This window comes from Cnephaeus nilssonii (assembly GCF_951640355.1).
Source record: "Cnephaeus nilssonii genome assembly, chromosome: 4".
Taxonomy (NCBI): Eukaryota; Metazoa; Chordata; class Mammalia; order Chiroptera; family Vespertilionidae; genus Cnephaeus; species Cnephaeus nilssonii.
The window spans coordinates 46,022,385-46,041,203 of NC_137075.1; the positions used below are offsets into that span (position 1 = coordinate 46,022,385).

An 18,819-nucleotide genomic window follows, 5' to 3' on the forward strand; every position below is an offset into this window, starting at 1 on the left:
TGTGTAGGTGTAATTCATCCCATCCGCCCTTCTGATGTCTTAGGAAGAAACGGCAACAGTAGCCATTCTTTTGAGCACTAGTGAGTACTTGGGGTTGAAATTCCTAAGGCAAGAGTTTTAATTTTCCTTTATAAAGTACCATTCTGTATATTTAACAAATGTCATAAAGAAAAAGAACTAAATTCAAACTGGGAAAGTGCCAAAGCAACAAAATAATGTGAACAACAACAACAAAAAAATCATTACTTTGTACAAAAGGAGTTCAGTTTTTTTATTCTTTCTTACAAGGCCTATTTTCTATATACTTAATAATTTTAATATTTCTCTACTAGACTAAATTCATGTTATTAACATCAGACTTTAATTGTGGGATACTTAATACATATAGAACTCTCATAAAACTTATCTATAGCTGAATCTAGAAGATCATTCTACTCTTAGATCCTATGTTCTGTATTTTATAACTTTGTTCAGTCATCTTTGAGACTTTAAGGATAGCACCAATCAATGTAATATTAGGATTATCTAAAAATTCAATTTTTAGCAATTTCAAAAATATATGATTTAAATGTTAGGTTCTTTTCCTTACCTATAAGTTAATGAATGTGTTAGTGAGCACTAAAATGGTTATGAAAATCCTGAACCAGAAAAATCTGAATGTACTCATCTGAGTACCTTTTTAAAGATCTCCTTTTATCACTCAAGCCCAGTAGTCTCTAAGGCAACTAGTCTTCACAGCTGCCTGAGCTGGAATGACAGAAATGGATGTCTTTTCTGTTGATTTTTGGGAATCTAGCTTTGTTCTTGGTCACTCTTCTGCTCAACTTGAATGGGGATTCATTTGTCTGGTAAGCAAAGTTTCCCTTCCAGCACATGTGGTTTTAGAGCTTAGATACAAGAGGGTGGGGGGGCAATGATGCTGGAGCTGGTCGTTTAAGCTGCGAGTTCAGGGGCCACCACAGTGACACCTCTGTAGCTGGTTAGGTTCTGGAACACGTTGCAGTCCATTTCCACGTTGAGCCGCTGGGGCCCCACCTTCACCGGTGTGAACCAGAACTGGGTGCACAGGGTGTTTCCAGGTCGCACGGGACCCAATCTGAAATAAAGGAAAAGGCCGGTGCTAGTTCTGTCCCAGGTTGATTGCTTTGCTGGCCCCAGTGACTCTGATCCTTTCCTACCTGAAGAGGTGGATCGTGACCTCAGTACCTTGCTGTTGAAACAGGAGGTTTTAAGGGGGTAGAAGACGGGAGCCTCCTTATGGTGAGCAATTTCATGGTTGAGAAGAGAAATCCTATTCTAAGGGCTTCCAAGCTGCATCTGTTGTTTCTTTTATCACCTGTGACTTCAGTCTGGTCCCAGTCTCAGTAACAGTATTGGGGTATGTTTGGAAAAGCTATAGCTTTGGGACCCTCACACTGCTAAATACACTGGGCATGGCAGGTGTACTGAGATGTCAATATGCCAACAGGTGGTGGCTGGGTCCCTATCAGCAGCTTCCTGGCCTGCCTGTGGACCTTATGGTGACTGAGGGAATGGTACAGATTTTCTTTGGGGAGCTTTGCCCCACAATTGATCTGGAAGACCACAAAAGTCTGGTTAAATGTTGGCAGTCCTTCCTCTGAACTTATTGGCAAGAATGACTTCATTGAGTTTCATGAGGCTGAGGCAGTGGCTCAATACTAGACAACCTGTCAGGGACCTCAGGGATGGTACAATAGTCATCGTGAGCTCTAAACTACATACTGTGTTATTCAGCGAAGGATGTAGTTGACATAATGAGAGGAGAGATGATGAAAGAAGATACTTGCAGCATTTAAAACCAACAAGGGGCTAATACCTAGACTATACAGGCCACTCCTACAAATCAGCGAGGGGAAAAAAGTGGAAACACCAAAAGGTCAGAGACCTTTAGAGAGGAGTAAATGGAAAAGGCTAATAAACACGAAGAGTTAAATTAAAACAATAATGAGATATTACCTCATTTCCATTAGACTGGAAAAAAGAGAAGGCTGGGTATGGCCATGAGTGGAGGAATAGCAGGAATATAGAAACTGTCATGGAGTGCTGGAGGGAGGGAGGCTTCTGCAGCCATTCTGCAAACAACGCTGATAGTACCTGGTCAAACCAGGGCCCGTCCTATGACTCAGCAGTTCTATTCCTGGGCATATAGTATATCCTGTCCTCGCCCACCAAAGTTTCAAACAAGAACATAAGGGGACATGTGGAGATGTTCATTGCAGCATTATGTGTGGTGTTTGAGAGTTGGAGGTACTCTGGGTACCATCACGATGAAGTAGAGTGGTAGGTAGCAGGGGGTGTGCAGTATATATTATGTAGCAGAAACAATGGACTGGATATATGTAGATGAATCTTAAAAACATATATCTGAGTGAAAAGTAAGAAAAAGAATTAGATATAACATCACTTATACAATTTAAAGATACAAGCTCATGCTCTGGCCAGTGTGGCTCAATTAGTTGGGAGTGCTGTCCCGTGCACTGAAGGGTCACAAGTTCGATTCCCAGTCAGGGCACATACCCGGTTGTGGGTTCAATCCCTGGTTGGGGCATGTGCGGGAGGCAACTGATCGATGTCTCTCTCACATCAATGTTTCCCTCTCCTTCTCCCTCTCACTCTAAAATAAAGAAAAATAGAGGCTCATGACGCAATAGTGCACATTTTACACATACTAACAAAATGATAAGAAGTGTGGTTGGAATGGGCGTAGGCAATAGAGATAAAAGAGAATATTGAAACAAAATTCAAAATTGTGGTGGGCTTTAGTAGAATGTAGCCTTCGAGAGGCAGCCTCCCCGTGATGTTCTCTAGTACCCAGTCCTAACCCTGTCACCTGCACTCACCAACAATAGTGAGGCTCTCCCTGCATGACAGGGCAGCAACCAGGGTCAGGTGGGTGCCAAGGAGTACACAGCCTCCCTCACTGCTGTCCCCGTGGGATGAGATAGGCCCTAACCCCTCTGTTCTACTTCAGGGCATATTTGCTCTGTCTCCATAGACACACCAAAAAGACAGTTATTAACCTTGGGTGCAGTGTTTCTGACCAGTTGAGATGTGTCAGTGGGATGAGAAGCTTGTGGTTTCTTACCTGTAGCTCCTCTCTCTGTGAATGAGCCCCCTTCCAAAGATGGAGATCACACAGTCCTTCATGGGAGCATCCAGGGAGTTATGGATGCTGACTGAGGCCGTAAGAGGCTGATACTGCTCTGCTGCCTCTGGCATCTGTGGTAAGAGACACAGTTACTCCTTCCCCTCCTGGGCACCCTCCTTGTACCCTCCATTACTCTCCTATCTCTGCCATCCTGATCTAAACACCGCAGCTGACTTCTTTACCCCTCAACCTGGTCTTCCTGCATGAACCCTCACACCAGATCCATCACAGACCGTGTCTGATGGTGCCTCTCCTCCACTCAGAGGCCTCGAAGGGTTTCCTATCGTCTCTGGAATGAAGCTTCAGCTGGCATACAGAGCCCTTCATGGTCTGACCCCAACCCACTTCTCCAACCTTATTTGTTCTTCCCTTGACTAAACAACATTCAAGCCACATGGGGTGCTTTCCCATCCCCAGCACACCCCTCAGGCTCCTTCCTTTGGGCCTTTTCTACTCGCAGTGGCCTTCCCCCACCTCTGCATTGGAAGCTTACCCATTTTCCCCAGTATATATGCCACCTTCTCCACGAAGTCTTCCTCAAACTAATCAGATGGAATTATTCCCCTTCGCTTATCCCATAGTGACTTTGTGGCTCTATTAGATCATTTACATAGAAGACCAACATTGTGTCTCCCTTACGCAATTATAACCTCTTTAAGGGCATGGAGCAAATTGCATTAATTTTGGCCAGGGTAGCCGTGGAAAGATGACTGGATCAAGAGCCATAAGTCTCTAAAATGTCCCATTATTATGATCTTGGGCATATTGCTCTCTAGGAGAGTTTCCTCATCTGAATAATGGGACATCTGAATAAAGGGAACAGTTACACCTCACAGGGCTTTTGAATGAAAAGAAATGAGGTGAAAATACATTGGCCTAGGTATAAAGTGCTAAATAAACACAGGCTATTATTATCCCTATAAGTATGGAGGCAACAACTGGGGAGAACCAACCTTTACTTAACCACATAAGAAGTTGGAAGATTTAAACCTGAATAGCACATGTAAGAAACCATCTCTTTCAAGACAAGGAGCTCTTAACATAGCATTTTCCGGTAATCCTGCAGCAGCCACCTGCACTGAAGTGGGATGGCCTCTGATTCTTTCTGAAATGGGGACTTGAGTAGTAAGTAGCGCCTGAGAGCAATTTGGGGAAAGACTGGTGCCTACCTCAATGGCAAGGTGTGGTCTACAAATGGCGATGTCTTCCTGAGCAAAGCAGCTAAGGCTGGACTCTGAGTGTGTTGCCACAGCGGTAAGTCTGAGGAAGCTGTTCTCAGGTGGGCTTCGCTCAAAATGGGAGCAGGACAGGCTGGTGGTGATTCTCCTAACTGAGATACGTGACAGAGGAGTCAGTGCCAAAAGCTGAGTGTGCGTGCCCCGGAGACAAGCAACGGTTACACACAGAATGCAGAGGAATCAGGATCTCGCTGAAGCCAGAAAGGAGCCTCATTCCTCACAGCAATTTCAAACTGAAACTCATCCAAGAACCCTCCCCTCACCCCATCACCACCTTCACTAACACTTTTCGCAGACCACCTCCTTGGGGCTGTGGACAGTCCCTGTGAGCTAGAGCAAGTTAAGCTCTCTTGGCCTCAGTTTCTTTGTCTAATAATAATACCTACCTGGTGGGATGGCTTGTGTTAAATGAGATACTGCAAATGAAGTACTTATCTCAGACCCTGCCACACATTGTTACTGAATATATGCTGACGTAGTTCCTTCCCATTCTCTGCTTCTTCTCTTTCCCTTTTGCAGAGAAAATAAAGCCATCCTTCATCCTTGAGGAATCCTTTCAAGCTCCTGTTCCTATCCCCAAACTACAGACATAGACATCTACCCTAGCTCTCACTGCTCCCCTTGTGTGTGTGTGTGGGGGTAATGTGTCCCCACTGCGCAAGTCAAGTCCTCTGTTTTTAAAATCTATGCTCCATACTGACCCTACCAGTGCCTACCTGTGTAACTTTGGGTGAATTATTTCACCTCTCTGTGTCTCGGTCTCCTCATCTGTAAAGTGGGGATAATAATGGTTCCTGCCTCTTTAGGTTGTGAGGATAAATGAGGCAATACACATATAACACTTAACACACCATGTTTGCCACTAATAAGTGCCCAAAAATGTGAGCTATAATTGTTCTTGTTGTCTCTCATTTCCCCAAGAGTTGCACCATCAATTAAAACCCATCTCTCCCTGGGTGGAGGTGGGCAAAGGGCGTGGGGGTGGGGGAAATGGCAGACATCGCCTACAGTGTCAACAATAAAAAAATTAAAAAAAAAACAATAATAAAAGCCATGGCCGGTGTGGCTCAGTTGGTTGAGAGTCATCCCATGCACCAAAAGGTTACTGGTTCAATTCCCAGTCAGGGCACATGCCCAGGTTACGAGTTCGGTCTGCGTAGGAGAGGCAACCAATCGGTGATTCTCTCTCACATCAATGTTTCTCTCTCCCTTCTTCTCTCTCTGAAATCAATAAAAAGGTATTTAAAAATAAATAAATAAGTACAAATTAAAAATAAAACCCTTCTCTCCTGAGGCTTCAGTCTTTTGCTCCCTGCTGATTATTTCCCTCAGCATGTAAGCAGATTTCACTTTCTCTCAGCTTAAAAGAAAAACAAACAACCTCCCTCTACCCAGTGTCTCTACCACCCAACCTCTCTTCTTTAGAATTTTATTTTTATTCCTCACCCAAGGATATGTTCTTACTGATTTTTAGAGAGAGAGGAAGGGAGAGAGAGAAACATTGATGTGAGGAAGAAACACCAATTGGTTGCCTCTTGCACATGCCCCAACCAGGGAACTAACCCAGAGTAAGACCATTCTGTCCACAGATGCTGTTCAGCCTTGATAGCTCATGGCCCCTCTGCTGCCCTTGCTGGGTGCCGCCTTCCTGACTTTGACTTCTCTGTCTCCCTTTCTCCGCTCTTTCCCTAACTGCCCCCTACATGCTGGTGTTGCCTGTGTTCCCTCCTCACCCTCTCTTCTTCTCACAGTCCTCAATGCCCCTTTGAGCTCTTTGATGCCATGATCTGGTCTCCAACCCAGACCTTTATCTTGAATACCAGGTATAGGTTTCCTGCTGCCTACTGGCCATCTCATGGGCTTTCAAACCCAACATGCCACAAACAGAACCCACCATCTTTCCCCCCAAACCTTTTCTTCCCCATTTTTCCTATTGTCGAGGCTCATGCAAACCTGAAGCACCCCCCTAAAACACACACACATACACATACATACACATATTCACAAGTCCAATCTGTAATTTCCTTAATATATTTTCATTTGAAGTGCTGATAGTTTAGTTTGTCCTTCATTTCTTGATTATCACAAAAACCTTTCAACCTCTAATCCAGTGCTTCTCAACACTGGGTGCACATTAGAATGATATGGGGAGCTTTATAAAACAATCCCAATGCCAGGCCATACCTCAAATCAGTTATATCAGACTTTGGTGGTGAGGCCCAGGTATCAGTATTTTTACAGTTTCCCAGGTGCATCCAAGGTTGAGAACCACAATTCTAATATGACCCCTTCTATTCCATTCTCCCAAAAGTTCTTTTTAAAAAATGAATTTCTGATCATGTTGACCCCTGACTCCCCATTGCGCAGAGAACAAAACTCAACTGCTTAGCATGACCTACAAGCTCCTGCATGATCTGGCCTTGTCCAGCTCTCACCCCCCCCCCCCCCCCCGCACTGCTCTCGGCCTTTCCCCACCCCTTAGAAGGGGAACATGATAGAGAGAGTGGAGAGTGGGGTGGTGATTAGGAGCCTGTTGCAATAATGTAGACAAGCTCTATTCCATTGATTCTATCTTGCCTGCACATTGAAATCACCCAAGGATGTTTGGCTCCAACCATGGAATTTCTGATTTAATTAGTCTGGGGTGCAGGCTGAGCATCAAATTTCCCTAGGTGATTCTGATTGTAGGAACATTTGAGAACAACTGCTCTTGTCCAGGAAATTTCAACCCTAGAATAACATGGGGAGTTTTTAAAAAACACCAATGCCTGGGCCCCACCCCAGACCAATTAAAGAAGAATCTCTGGGAGGAAGAACCTGCACACATGTCGTTCCTCTGCCGGGAATGCCCGTGACTCACGTTTCTGTCCATCACTGTCCTGTCACCCTTAGGACCCAGTGCCCCTTGATTTACTTGGCGGCAGCCTGTGTTCCAGCCTGGGTGCAATGCTCCCCTGCCATTCTATTCTGTTTACCTTGCCAAACACTTCTTACACTGCTGCTAACATCAGGAGCTAGAAGCCACCCATTGAGACCTGCAGGGGGAGCCTTATGGCTGCTGTCTGCCCAGGGTGGGAACTGGGTGTCTGGGCATCTGGCAGGGCCATAGAGAGTTACCCAGGTTGGCGCTGAGCGTAAGGAGCAGCTTCTCCCTCCAGAGCTCAGCAGCAAGGACGCCATTGTAGTCCACGGCCTGCACTCCAATTGCCAGCCGCACAGCCTTCTCCTGGTCACTGGGGTTAACCAGGGTCACGGAGAACTGGGCATCCCCCCTCAGGGGTAGTGAGCTGGGTGCTTCCAAGAACAGGTACAGAGGATCAGCAGTCTCGAGACTGGGAGGATGGATGCCGTTGTCTGCCCCATGCTCCAGTTTCTCTTTCCGGACTCTCTCCAACACCTCTTTTTCTTGAAGAGATCCTGAAGAACAGGAGAAACAAAGCAGGCCTCTTACCCAGCAGGTATAGGCCCTTCTAATAAAAGCCCAGGATTAAGATTTATTTACCCATGGCTGCTCAAATGCCAAAGTCACAAGAACTTTGCAAACCTCTAAGGGCATATTTAGCTTAAAAAAAAAAAAAAAGTCTTTGTTCAGCACAGTCACAGCGTGACCCTTCCAACTCAAGGACCGAGTTCTTTTTCAAGTGCCATGAATTTGCCCCTTAAACAGTTGGGAGAGCCAGCTTTTGGACCATTCACACTGTCTCTGAGGACAGTTTGGAAGAGACTTGAACCTTCCTAAGTGAAGGAGTTTGAACTTATTCCAAGGGCAATGGGGCCATGGAATGTTCAGGAGCAGGGGTAGTAAGATAATTATACTTGTGTCTTAGAAAGCTCATTCTGGAACACAAAGTTTGGAAATGCAATAATGATGGAGAGACTACAGGCAGGGGGTTCAGTTAGGCGACCATTGGAATATTGTGGACAAGAGATGACAAGGCCCTGGGTTACCTATAGGCAATGGGGAAGGAGATGAGGAGACACATGTGAGAGTAATGTGGGGTGGTGAAGGGGAAAAGACGAGAGTGCAGGCCTTATTATTGGAACAAATAGGTAGACAGTAGTGCCATTAACTAATATGGAGGGAGGAACAGGTTAAGAGGGATTGGATAAGCAGGAGAGAGGAAAAACATCTTTTGGCAGCTGGGTTTAGTAGTAAGTGTGTTGTTTTGTAGCAAAATTGGGGGCAATTTTGCCCCTCAGGAGACATTTGGAAGTGTCTGGAGATACTTTTTTTTTTTTTAAATATATATATTTCTTTATTGATTTCAGAGAGGAAGGGAGAAGGAGAGAGAGATAGAAACATCAATGATGAGAGAGAATCATTGATCGGCTGCCTCCTGCACGCCCCCTACTGGGGATCAAGCCCGCAACCCAGGCATGTGCCCTTGGCCGGAATCGAACCTGGGACCCTTCAGTCCGCAGGCTGATGCTCTATCCACTGAGCCAAGCCGGCCAGGGCTGGAGATACTTTTGATTGTCACAACTGGTGGTGGTGGTGATTGGTGATGGAGGGGTGCTGGCATCTAGTGGAGAGAGGTCAGAAATGCTGTACAGCCCCTCACAACCAAGAGTTACCTGGCCCAAAATGTCAATATGACAAGGAAATATGGTGGGGAAAGAACTGCAACTCTCCATGGCCTGCATCCCCCTTCTTTTGCTATTTCAGGAGCTGAGAAGCCTGGGGCCCTCCCCTGGCCAGTACCTTCAGGATACTTGTAGTTCTGAGTGATGTCCTCACAGCGGTCACTGCCCACACCTTTGGTGCTGATGTTGCGGCCCACATACTTAGTGTTGGAGTTGGTCAGCGCCAGGGTCCCATCCTCACAGCACTTCCAGACCACGCACGAGGCGTTTACTGAGGCAAAAACGTCTGCTACTCCAGGGGTCAGCCCCAGGGTCCCCTCCTTGACCGCTCTGACAGGGACCAGATCACAGGCCTTCAGGACTAAGGGAGAGAAAGGTCAGTGGGCAAGAGGAGCCACACCCAGACCTCTGCTTGGGTCAGAGCTCCATAACCTCAGTTCCCATCCTAGTCCCTATTTTCCCTCCCCGGGGATGAAGGTCCGAGATGGGCACGAAGCAGGGTTTCTAAGAGGGCATGCAGCGGTGAAACAATGTTTAGTGACAATAATGTTGGTAATGGTCTGTGGCAGGAGCCCTCTCAGAAACTGGACAGGTAGAACCCCAGAGAAACACAGTACACAGGGGTTCCTAAGCCAGCTTTGCTATGGATGTGATAGGAATAGGTCACTGTTCTGTTGCTGGGGAAGGAAGAACCATCTTTTTATGGATCCTAAAGACCTTTTCTGAGCTTAAATCCAGATTCCTTCTACGAGCCTGAACCTATTTTGATACCCTCTTCATCCATACCCAGAATCTCAGAAGGCCCATTACAAGCCCCTGACCCGGCACATCTACCAGCTCCCTAAGGCCCTCTGCCTTTCCCTGAGGCCCAGCTCTCTCTCCTGTTGCTCTGAGGCGGGGCTAGTCTCCCCACAGCCCTGGGCTGAGATGGCTGACACCTTTGTCCCCTTGAGCCCACTGGCATCAGGTCAGCATTCTGCCAGCCACCATCATTCTCTCCACTTCTTTTGCTTTAGGGAATGCAACCCTCTTTGGGACCACCTGTTGTTCCTGTTTCCTCTCCAAGGGACTCCTTCAGCCCAGGCACTCTGTGCAGCCCAGGGGGGTCCTGAGCCCACCCCCCCAGGTTTTACCTGCACCTCCCTTAAAAGCACTGGGGTACAGAATCTGCCATCCACCGTAACCCGGGGGCAAATCCGGCCGGGTCATCCAGCACTCTGTGGAAGTCTGGAAGATCCTGAAGGTAGCAAAAGAGCCATTTAATTGTAAAAAAAGAAAAGAAAAAAAAAAGAGTCCGGAAGAGGTTCTAGAAATAGCAGTTGCTGTTGCCATGGGGATGGGAGTTGCTGTGTACCATAAAAAGGGCTGTAACACCAGGAAGGGGCGTGCATGCCACGGCTGACCCTTAGCGTCCTGCTTCCTCTCCGTGCCGGGGCCACTCGGGGTGGTGGGTTCCCGTGGGGTTAGGCCCCAGGTCTGGAGCCCTCCCAGTCTGAGGCTTCACCCCCTGGGCTGCTCACCAGATTCTGCCTCTCTGGCCTTCTCCGTTCAGAAGGCCCTCCTCAGTGTAGTACTCGTCCACCAGCAGGCCCCCGCCCGTGCCCTGGGCGGACGAGAACGTGGTCACGACGCGCGCAGGGATGCCCAGGGCCCGCAGCACTGCGTGGAAGGGGCGGAGTCAGTGGGGGCCCCCGCAGGGCCTGGTGGGGGCGGGGTACGGCTAGTGTTTTCAGGGTGTCTTCTGGGCAGGCACTGTCCTAAGTGCCAGGTGACCGCGTGGAAAGAGGGGGCGGGGGGGGGGGGCACATGCACCGGAAGTTAGAACTGGCCCCGGGCACAGGACCTCGAAAGGCCAGGAAATGAGGTGCACGCAGGTCACCGGCAGGCGGAGCACACCGCAGGGAGCCGCCAGCGCTACGGGCTTGCTCTACTGGGGGGAGCGGCAGGGGGAGTTTCGGGGTGACAGTGAGTTTGGGAGCAGCGTTCCCCAGATGGGCCCCGCTTTGCTGAGCGGGAAAAGGAGCGGAAGCTGGTCAGGAGGAGCTGCCCTGAACAAAGACCGGTTTCTTGGCCGGATGGAGCCGCTGAGCCCGTTGTGGGTGCGAAGGAGGTGAGGCAATGCGGCGGGGTGGGGGCAGCACCTGATTTTGGGGATGTCTCTCCCACAGGGGGCCACAGGGCAACCCGCCAGGGAGACGCTCTGTCCGGTGGTCACGTGAGCCCGATCCATACCTGTGCAAGCAACAGCGGCCAACACCCAGGCCTGACCATCACACACGGGCCGCCCGAGGCCCGTGCACCACTGCCGCAGGATGGGCGCGCTGCCCCTGCGCTTGCTCAGCAAGGCCCCCTCCTGGGCATCCTGGGTCTGCGGGGTGGGCAGGACACTCTTCTCCTTGAGAGCGTGCAGCTGTTTGGGGAAACACGTGGCTGTTATGTGAGTCCCAGGATGGTCAGCTTCCGGGGTGGTGTGGGGTGGGGCGGGGTGGGGGGGTGAGGTGGGGGTGAGAGGGTAAAGTGGGGTGGGGAGTGAGGAGGTCTCATCGCAGTTTTCCAAGGGTGGTGAACAGACATCTGCTTCTGTTTTACATCAGAATTACCTGGACCATGTTAAACCTGCATGTTCCACACTAGCTCACTGGGTTATAATCTTTTTTCTTTTTTTTTTTTGGGGGGGGGGGGGTTGGGGAGGCGCTGGGAGGAGTCCAGGAACCGACTTTTTATATATATATATTGATTTCAGAAAGGAAGGGAGGAGGGAGATAGGAAATTAATGATGAGAATCATTGATCAGCTGTCTCCTACACACCCCCTACTGGGGATTGAGCCTGCAACCCGGGCATGTGCCCTGACTTGAAATCCAACCTTCTGGTGCATAGGTCCACGCCCAGCCACTGAGCCGTGCCGGCTGGGCAGGAATCCACCTTTTTAACACGTCCCCTGGAAGCCAGGAGTTTGCGACCTCACTGGCAAAGAAAGCCACAGAGCAGCGTGAGAGTGGCCCCCTCTGGGGCTGGGTTCCCTGCTCCTTCACTTGCCTGGCCCTGATTCCTTTGAGGGTGTTGGCCCTCGTATCCTACCCTTCCTCCTCCTCACAGGCTGGCTCTGCCCCTCACCACATCTTCAGAGGGGCGTCCAGTGGCACCAGAGGAAATGGGGACACATCACTCCTGTGAAAGGACTTTTGGGAACCACTGGAAAGCACCAAGCTGCCATCATGGTCTGCATGTCCTTAGGAATAATTTACAAATAAAGACACGTCCCTCTGACCACCTTAGCCGCCGAGTAAGATGGATCCCACTCCCTCCCTTCCAGAGACCCAGGCCTCCAGTTTGGGCTGGGGGAGGGGTGCTCTGAGGACATCCAGGCCAGGTTTAGTCCTCGCAGGCTTGTGTCCTGGAGGATGATACCTCCCTTTGTCTCCTCCCCGCCCCCTCCCTCCCATGGCTGCTACTGTCCTCCCCTCCATACTCATGCCCTTCTCCAGGAACTACCCCCACACTCTGGGAGGAGGGCACGATTTGTGTTTTGCAGGTACTCAGGGCCATGGGGGGGCAGCTCTGTTAGAGGGCTCCCACTTCCCCTCCTCTCACTCACCACCGCGCCCAAAATGCGGGCCACATGCGCAGGGTTGCCCCACTCCTCCACTTGCTCGTCCATGCTCAGCAAGTCCAGGCTGAGGTCCAAGACATCCCCCTCAAACTGTAAGGACCACACAGAGCAGTGATGAAGGGTCCCCATCTCACAATTCAGCCCCAGCACCTTGTCCTCCTCTTAGACTCAGGCTTCCCTCCTTCCTCCTTTGCCTTGTTGTCCCCCGTGCCCCTTGGTCCCTGTGCCTGGCAGTCCAATTCTTTGCCTGTTCTGTTATTCAACTCTCCCGATAAGGTGTGAACGCTTGAAGACCAGGCCTGTGCTGTTTCCTTTCATTTCTATCTTTATCCCTTTAGTGCACTCCTACCGCTCCTGCTAGCACTGACCCACGTGTGGAGGATGCCAAGGCAGTTCCTGCTGTTGAAAAGCCCACAGTGAGCAGTGGAGGGGGACGCGTAGCCACTTAGACTACAGATCTCAGCAACGTGGCCGGGGCTCTGGGAGAGATGCCAGCGCAGAGCAGAGAGCTCAGTAGAGAGATTCACTCTGCCTTTGGGGCTGAGGAAGGCTTTCAGAGGGTCTTAAAAGAGGGGTAAGAGCTTCCCAGGTGATAACGAAGGGAAGCTATGCCAGGTGGGGGGCACATTCAGCCCGCATGCCCAGGGGCTGGCTGGTCAGGAGCTGGAGCATGGGTGGCTCTCGGGGAAAGGAAAGCAGTGGCCTGGCTGTGAAGGGTCTGTGTGTCATGCAGGGGATTGGTTTATATCCTGTAGACAGTGGGGGTTTCACAGAGGGCTTTGATTGGTGTGATCTTTAAGAAGATAACTCTGGGAGCTGTGGAGGATGGTCTGACATGGCCCTGAGGAAAGAGAGGTTCAACATGGCTGAAATTTCCTAAACATGTTGCCTCATGACCAGGGGCTTTTGGACCTGCCATTTCTGTCTGGCCTGAACACTAAAGGTTATGGGGCAAGCACTGTCCCTTCCCCTTCCCCAGAGGCCCCTGTACCTGGCCGAAGTCCCAGGACTCTTCCTGGATGCAGTCAGCCGTGCCCAGGTAGATGAGGCCGTTCTGGTTCAACAAGTACTCCCAGCGTTGAGCCTCATTCTCCAGGAACACAGCATCCTCTGGGGAAAGGCAGGCAGGAATGAGGGTCTGTGAGGTGCTGGGCCTGCTCTCCACATCCTGGCCTCTGCCCGCCCTGCCCAGGTCAGTTTGGGCTCTACGTCTCCCCTTCCGTTCTGGGCTTAATGAGGACTGAGGGAGTGCTTCCTCTTTTCACTGGCCTCTCTGGGACCTGGCCTCCTCTGGTGGAGAGAGGGGGCAGGGGGCAGACTGTCTGTGTCAGCCAAGGTGGCCTTCATGGTCAGCCAGGAACAAGCCAACCTTAAAAATCCTACTAGTTCCCAGAAGACATGTGCAGCCAGAGTGCTACCATCCCAAGAGAATTTGCCAACAGCCCAGGGAGCTTCCCAGTGGGCCTATTATGTCTCTCTCCCAAGTTCAATTTAAACAAAATAGTGTTTAGAAAAAAACAATGCAACATAGGTTGATGGGGGGAGCAGAAGGGAAGAGCAGCATTTGGCAAGACAGGGTGAGGGGGAGCAGTGGGGCTGGCAAAGTGAAAGCCAAAGCATTGGCTTTCTGCTCTGCGGTGTGCAAGTGGGCCTAGGACTCCCACAGTCTCTTGTTGGTGCCTCTCCTGTTGTCCTCATCCAAGGGTTGGGCTGGGGAGGAGGCTTGAAGAGTCCACTGCCCACTCTAGGAAGCTGGACACCACTTCTTTGGAAGTCACTTCAAACTGAAGTATTTGGCCCAGGTTGCAGGGCTCTGGGAAATAGGTGATTAGAGCACACGTAGCACTATCCTCCTGTTCTCTGCTTGGGTGCAGCCTCCCTTTGATAAAGTTCCCTGCTTATGAATAGGGCTCTGACTTTCATTATAGGATGTAAAATTTCCTTTAGAATTCAGGAGAGCCCCATCCCCAGGTATCCAAGATGAGACTGAGTCCCAGATAATCTCTGAAAACCTCTTTATCACCTCCCAGTGAGCAGAGCAAACAACGCACTCCTGCTCAGATAGACACACATACATACACACACACACATACCTACACACACACACACACACACACACACACACACACAGGCTGTCCCTACAAGCCAACCATGACTGGATATAAGTTCCTATTTTTATTCCACCTATCCACCCTGCTTAGCACAAAAAGAGCCTTGAACTGAGGAAGGAGGGGGGATTGGAGACCAGAGAAGTAGAGACAGGGAGCCAATGGGGATGCAGGTACCACATGAAAAGGGAGTCAGGAACTGGAAATGGAGCTGCAGGAACCTGGGAAGATTTCTTCCAATTTCCTCCCATTTCCCAGCCCTGCCTTGTAAGGAGGCCCCTTCAGGGAGACCAAAGCATTAAGGTGGGTGGCAGCAGATTTAAAATGGAAAGACAGCAAACGCACTCTCAAATTGGCCCACGTCCACTGGGACACATACTTTTCACTTCTTTCACAGCTTTGCCCTTGCCCTGGCCTCCTTCTTTTTCTCTACCTAAATAAAACTTGCTTTATCCCAAAGGGGCGGGGGAAGGAAAGACAGACTCAATCATCAGAAGAACAGATGCCCTGTGGGCTCCTGTTGGGGCCAAATACCGATGACCTTTTCTAGATGAAATAGCTCCCACAGCCTGGCGGATCTTTGCCAGAGGTGGCCACTGGTTGGGCAGCAGGAAAGCCCACCCATTGGGCGCTGAGCTACAGGAGGCCAGCCCTGTAATCTGAGGCTCGGGTGGGATATTTCCAAGCCTTGGTATGGAGAGAACCACGCAGTCTTCAGTAGTAAGAACAGAAGAAACAAGTGGAGAGAAGCAGGACAGATTTACTGTGAAGCTGATGGAACTGAAGCTTTGGGGCCCCTCACTAGCATAGACCCCCTTCAGGCCCTGGGAGGGACCTCAGCAATTCAAAATTTTGTATTCTTTTTCTTTAAGAGGGTTCCCCAAATTATATAAACCTCAGTTTCCACAAAACCTGGGTTCACCTGGAGATAGTCTATGGGAGGCCAGGGAGATAACAGAAGTTATCCCTAAGTTCTTGCGCTTTTACAATAAAGGGCAGCTCTCCGGGGTCAACTCTGACTCCTATGACCACATAGCCTGAGACAACATCAGAGTTTGGCGGTGAGATGAGCCTTTGCTTTCAGTGGGGAGCCCCAGGCGCTTCCTCCAGGGGGTGACACCAAAACAGGACTCTGGATCTGAGCGGCCATTCATCCAGGAAGCAGACTCCCCAAGAATGACCGCTGGTGCTGCCCTCGGAGGAAGTTGTCCACTGGGGCCTGGGGCAGGCGCTCCCTGCCAGAGCTGCACCCAAATCCTGTACCTTGAGTACCCTGTGCAGCCCAGGCGGACCCAATTCCAAACTTACCTCGAACCCAGGGGTTAAAGAGCAAGGTGAACTGGCCTAGGAGGCGTGGCTTCCTGCGTGAGACCTGCAGCAGGAGTGAGTAGTGCCCAATGACCGCATCGGAGGGCGTGGTCACAGAGATGGTCCAGGACTGGGCATCTCTCTCCTCCACCACCGCACTCCAACTCTTCCGGTCCCCCAGACTGGAAATGGGGAAGGTGGCTTGGGTCCTGTTGGCCTTGGAAGGCTGCTCTCCTGCAGGCACAAAAGGCCAGACGAATTGGTCATTTGGACCGCTTGGTCACAACTGAGTAATAGAGTCAAGTATAATAAAGTTGGAGCAGTTAAGAAATTAGTTTGGGAGGAGAATAAGAGGCCCATCCATTAATGGGAGGCAATAGAAGGTGATGGGAGCACACAAGTTCTCATGTGCCCATGGACCTACATTTAGACATTTCATGGTCTATAAAATGGGCATGGTAATAATGCCTGCTTCAGAGTGTCAATGTGAGGTCTTAATGAGATACTGCATGTTAATCCTTTGGCCTAGTATCTGACATGTAGTACAGATCCAATAAATGGTAACAATTAAATGTGATATTCAGCCTGGATTAGATCCCATTCAGGCTTTTCTACAGAACTGAGATTATATTTGCAACCAAAAGGAAGCCCCATGTGATAATGCTGCGAAGCAACTTCTGAACCCTATTAAACAAGACTTATTATGCACAGTATCTTCTCTTCACAACAGCCCTGCTGGGTGGGCAAAACGTCTTGAGGTCCAGGTACCATGTAGGTCATTTGTCCCTTAGTTCCCTGAGAGGGTGATGAGAAAGAACCCTCCAATCCTGCTGCCAAAGGGGTCCAGGCCTGCTCCACTTACCAGTTTGTGCAATGAGGGCCACCTTCTTTAGGGCAGGCAGGTATGCGTGGACTGGAGCCCGGAAGTGCAGCCTGATGGCGAAGGGCTGTCCCCTCCTCACAACTAGGCGCCTGGAGCTGATGTCCTTGGTATGGTGCTCCTCATTGTTTCTGGCTGCCTGGAAGTCGCAGCTCTTGATCCCTAGGGCTATGTGGAAAAGAGAGAAAACATGGAGTGGTAATTGTGACAAATAAGTAAAAGCAGAGACTCTGGAGTCAGCAAGACCAGGGTTCAAAAATCCTTGGCTCAACTTACTTACTAGCTTGCTAAGGCAAGTAACTTAACTACTATGACCCTCTATTTTCTCTTCCGTAGAATGATCACTCCTCCTTGTAGGGTTGTGGAGATTAAATAAAGTAATATATATATATACAGTAGGCACCCCCCCCCCCCCTTATCCCTAGGGGATACATGCCAAGACTCCAGTGGATGCCTGAAACTGCAAATAGTACCAAACCCTATAGTATACCAGAGATTTTCAACCGGTGTGCAATAAGAATTTTTTAAATGTCCAAAACCTGACTATTTAGTCAGGGGCACTGACCTCTTTTCCCTTAGATTGTCAAAGAAAAAAGTGAAAACAGCCAGCACAACAATAGCCATCCAGTGTGAATAAACAAAAATTATACCTAATTTTTGTCAGATCGGCAAAAAATATTTTTGGTGTGCCATAGACTTTTATAATTAGTTTATGTGTGCCATGTGATGAAAAGGTTGAAAATTGCTGCTATATACTATATTTTTCCTATACATACATACTTATGATAAAGTTTAATTTATAAATTTGTCACAATTAGAAATGAACAGTAACAATAATAAAATAGAACAATTATAACAATATAATGTAATAAAAGTTATGTGAGTGGTTTGGGGCCATTATTAAGTAAAATAAGGGTTAGTTGAATGCAAGCACTGCGATACCACAAAAGTCTATCTGATACCCGAGATGGCTACTAAGTGACTAAGGGGTGGGTAGCATATGCCATGAATAAACTGGACAAGGGGATGATTCACATCCCAGGAAGCACATTGTGTGAGATTTCATCATGCTACTCAGAACGGCCCACAACCTAAAACTTACGTATTGTTTACTGCTGGAATTTTACATTTAATATTTTCAGATCACAGTTCACCATGGTAACTGAAACCACAAAAGTGAAAACATTGATGGGGGGACTACTGTAATACACTTAGCTTAGGGTCAGACACCTAAGTCCCATGAAATGAAACAGTAATTATTATTACTATTAATAACAAGAGCAGTGCTTGTTCTCATTGTTGACCCTCTTTTCTTGTCCCAATCCTAAAGCAATGAATAAAATCCAGACTCTTGCTCACCTCTACTCATATTTTCTACGCATACGATCCTGGGACAAGAATATAAATCCATCTTAACCATTATAACCATCTTACCACCATCAATACAATTATGACCACAAACTTACTGCCACAACCTACTCTGTTGCTACTGCATAGCCCCACCACCATCACCACCTCCACTACCAGCACCCATTACCACTCCGCAACAAAGTCACACCACCCATCACCTCCACCACCATCCTACTTCCTTTAATGAAAACACATAATGATGGAGGGGCTACTGACAGTCCAGCAAGCCCCATGGAGAGTTGGCGTGGCTCACCCTGTCCCATGGATGCAGGCTGCCCTTATCCACTTGGCCACAGGAAGTGTCTGTCTTGAACTGTTGCTTGGGGCTTCCTCTCTGAATCTGTCTTCCAGACAAAAAAATAATGGAGGTACTTCTGTTGGCTTAAGAATCTATAAATAGTGGCGTTTCCTTCTGCTTCTCTTGTGAGCTCCCTGACAAGTTTCTTCTCTCCTGCTCCCTCCCTACTGGTATCTCTTGAAACAGCTGTTGGGAGTTACCATTTTTTTCAT

General features: G+C 49.0%; 1 protein-coding gene across 1 annotated transcript; it reads right to left on the bottom strand.

Annotated features, from left to right (window-relative positions):
* Positions 1-564: 564 nt before the first annotated feature.
* Positions 565-18,587, bottom strand: EPB42 (erythrocyte membrane protein band 4.2). Its single transcript, XM_079769999.1, has 13 exons — positions 18,563-18,587; positions 16,882-17,067; positions 16,020-16,253; positions 13,595-13,713; positions 12,589-12,693; positions 11,224-11,401; positions 10,512-10,650; positions 10,125-10,228; positions 9,110-9,352; positions 7,525-7,824; positions 4,339-4,499; positions 3,107-3,240; positions 565-1,096 (listed from the first exon to the last, which is right to left on the bottom strand). Exons 1-13 carry the CDS (start codon positions 18,570-18,572, stop codon positions 934-936), a joined length of 2,076 nt encoding a protein of 691 aa, XP_079626125.1. The 5' UTR covers positions 18,573-18,587; the 3' UTR covers positions 565-933.
* Positions 18,588-18,819: the final 232 nt, after the last annotated feature.

Coding starts and splice junctions, on each gene's coding strand:
- EPB42 (XM_079769999.1), bottom strand. Junction 12,694..13,594: donor AGTCCTGGGACTTCGGCCAG/GTACAGGGGCCT, acceptor TGGTCCTTACAG/TTTGAGGGGGATGTCTTGGA. Junction 4,500..7,524: donor TACGCTCAGCGCCAACCTGG/GTAACTCTCTAT, acceptor CACGTATCTCAG/TTAGGAGAATCACCACCAGC.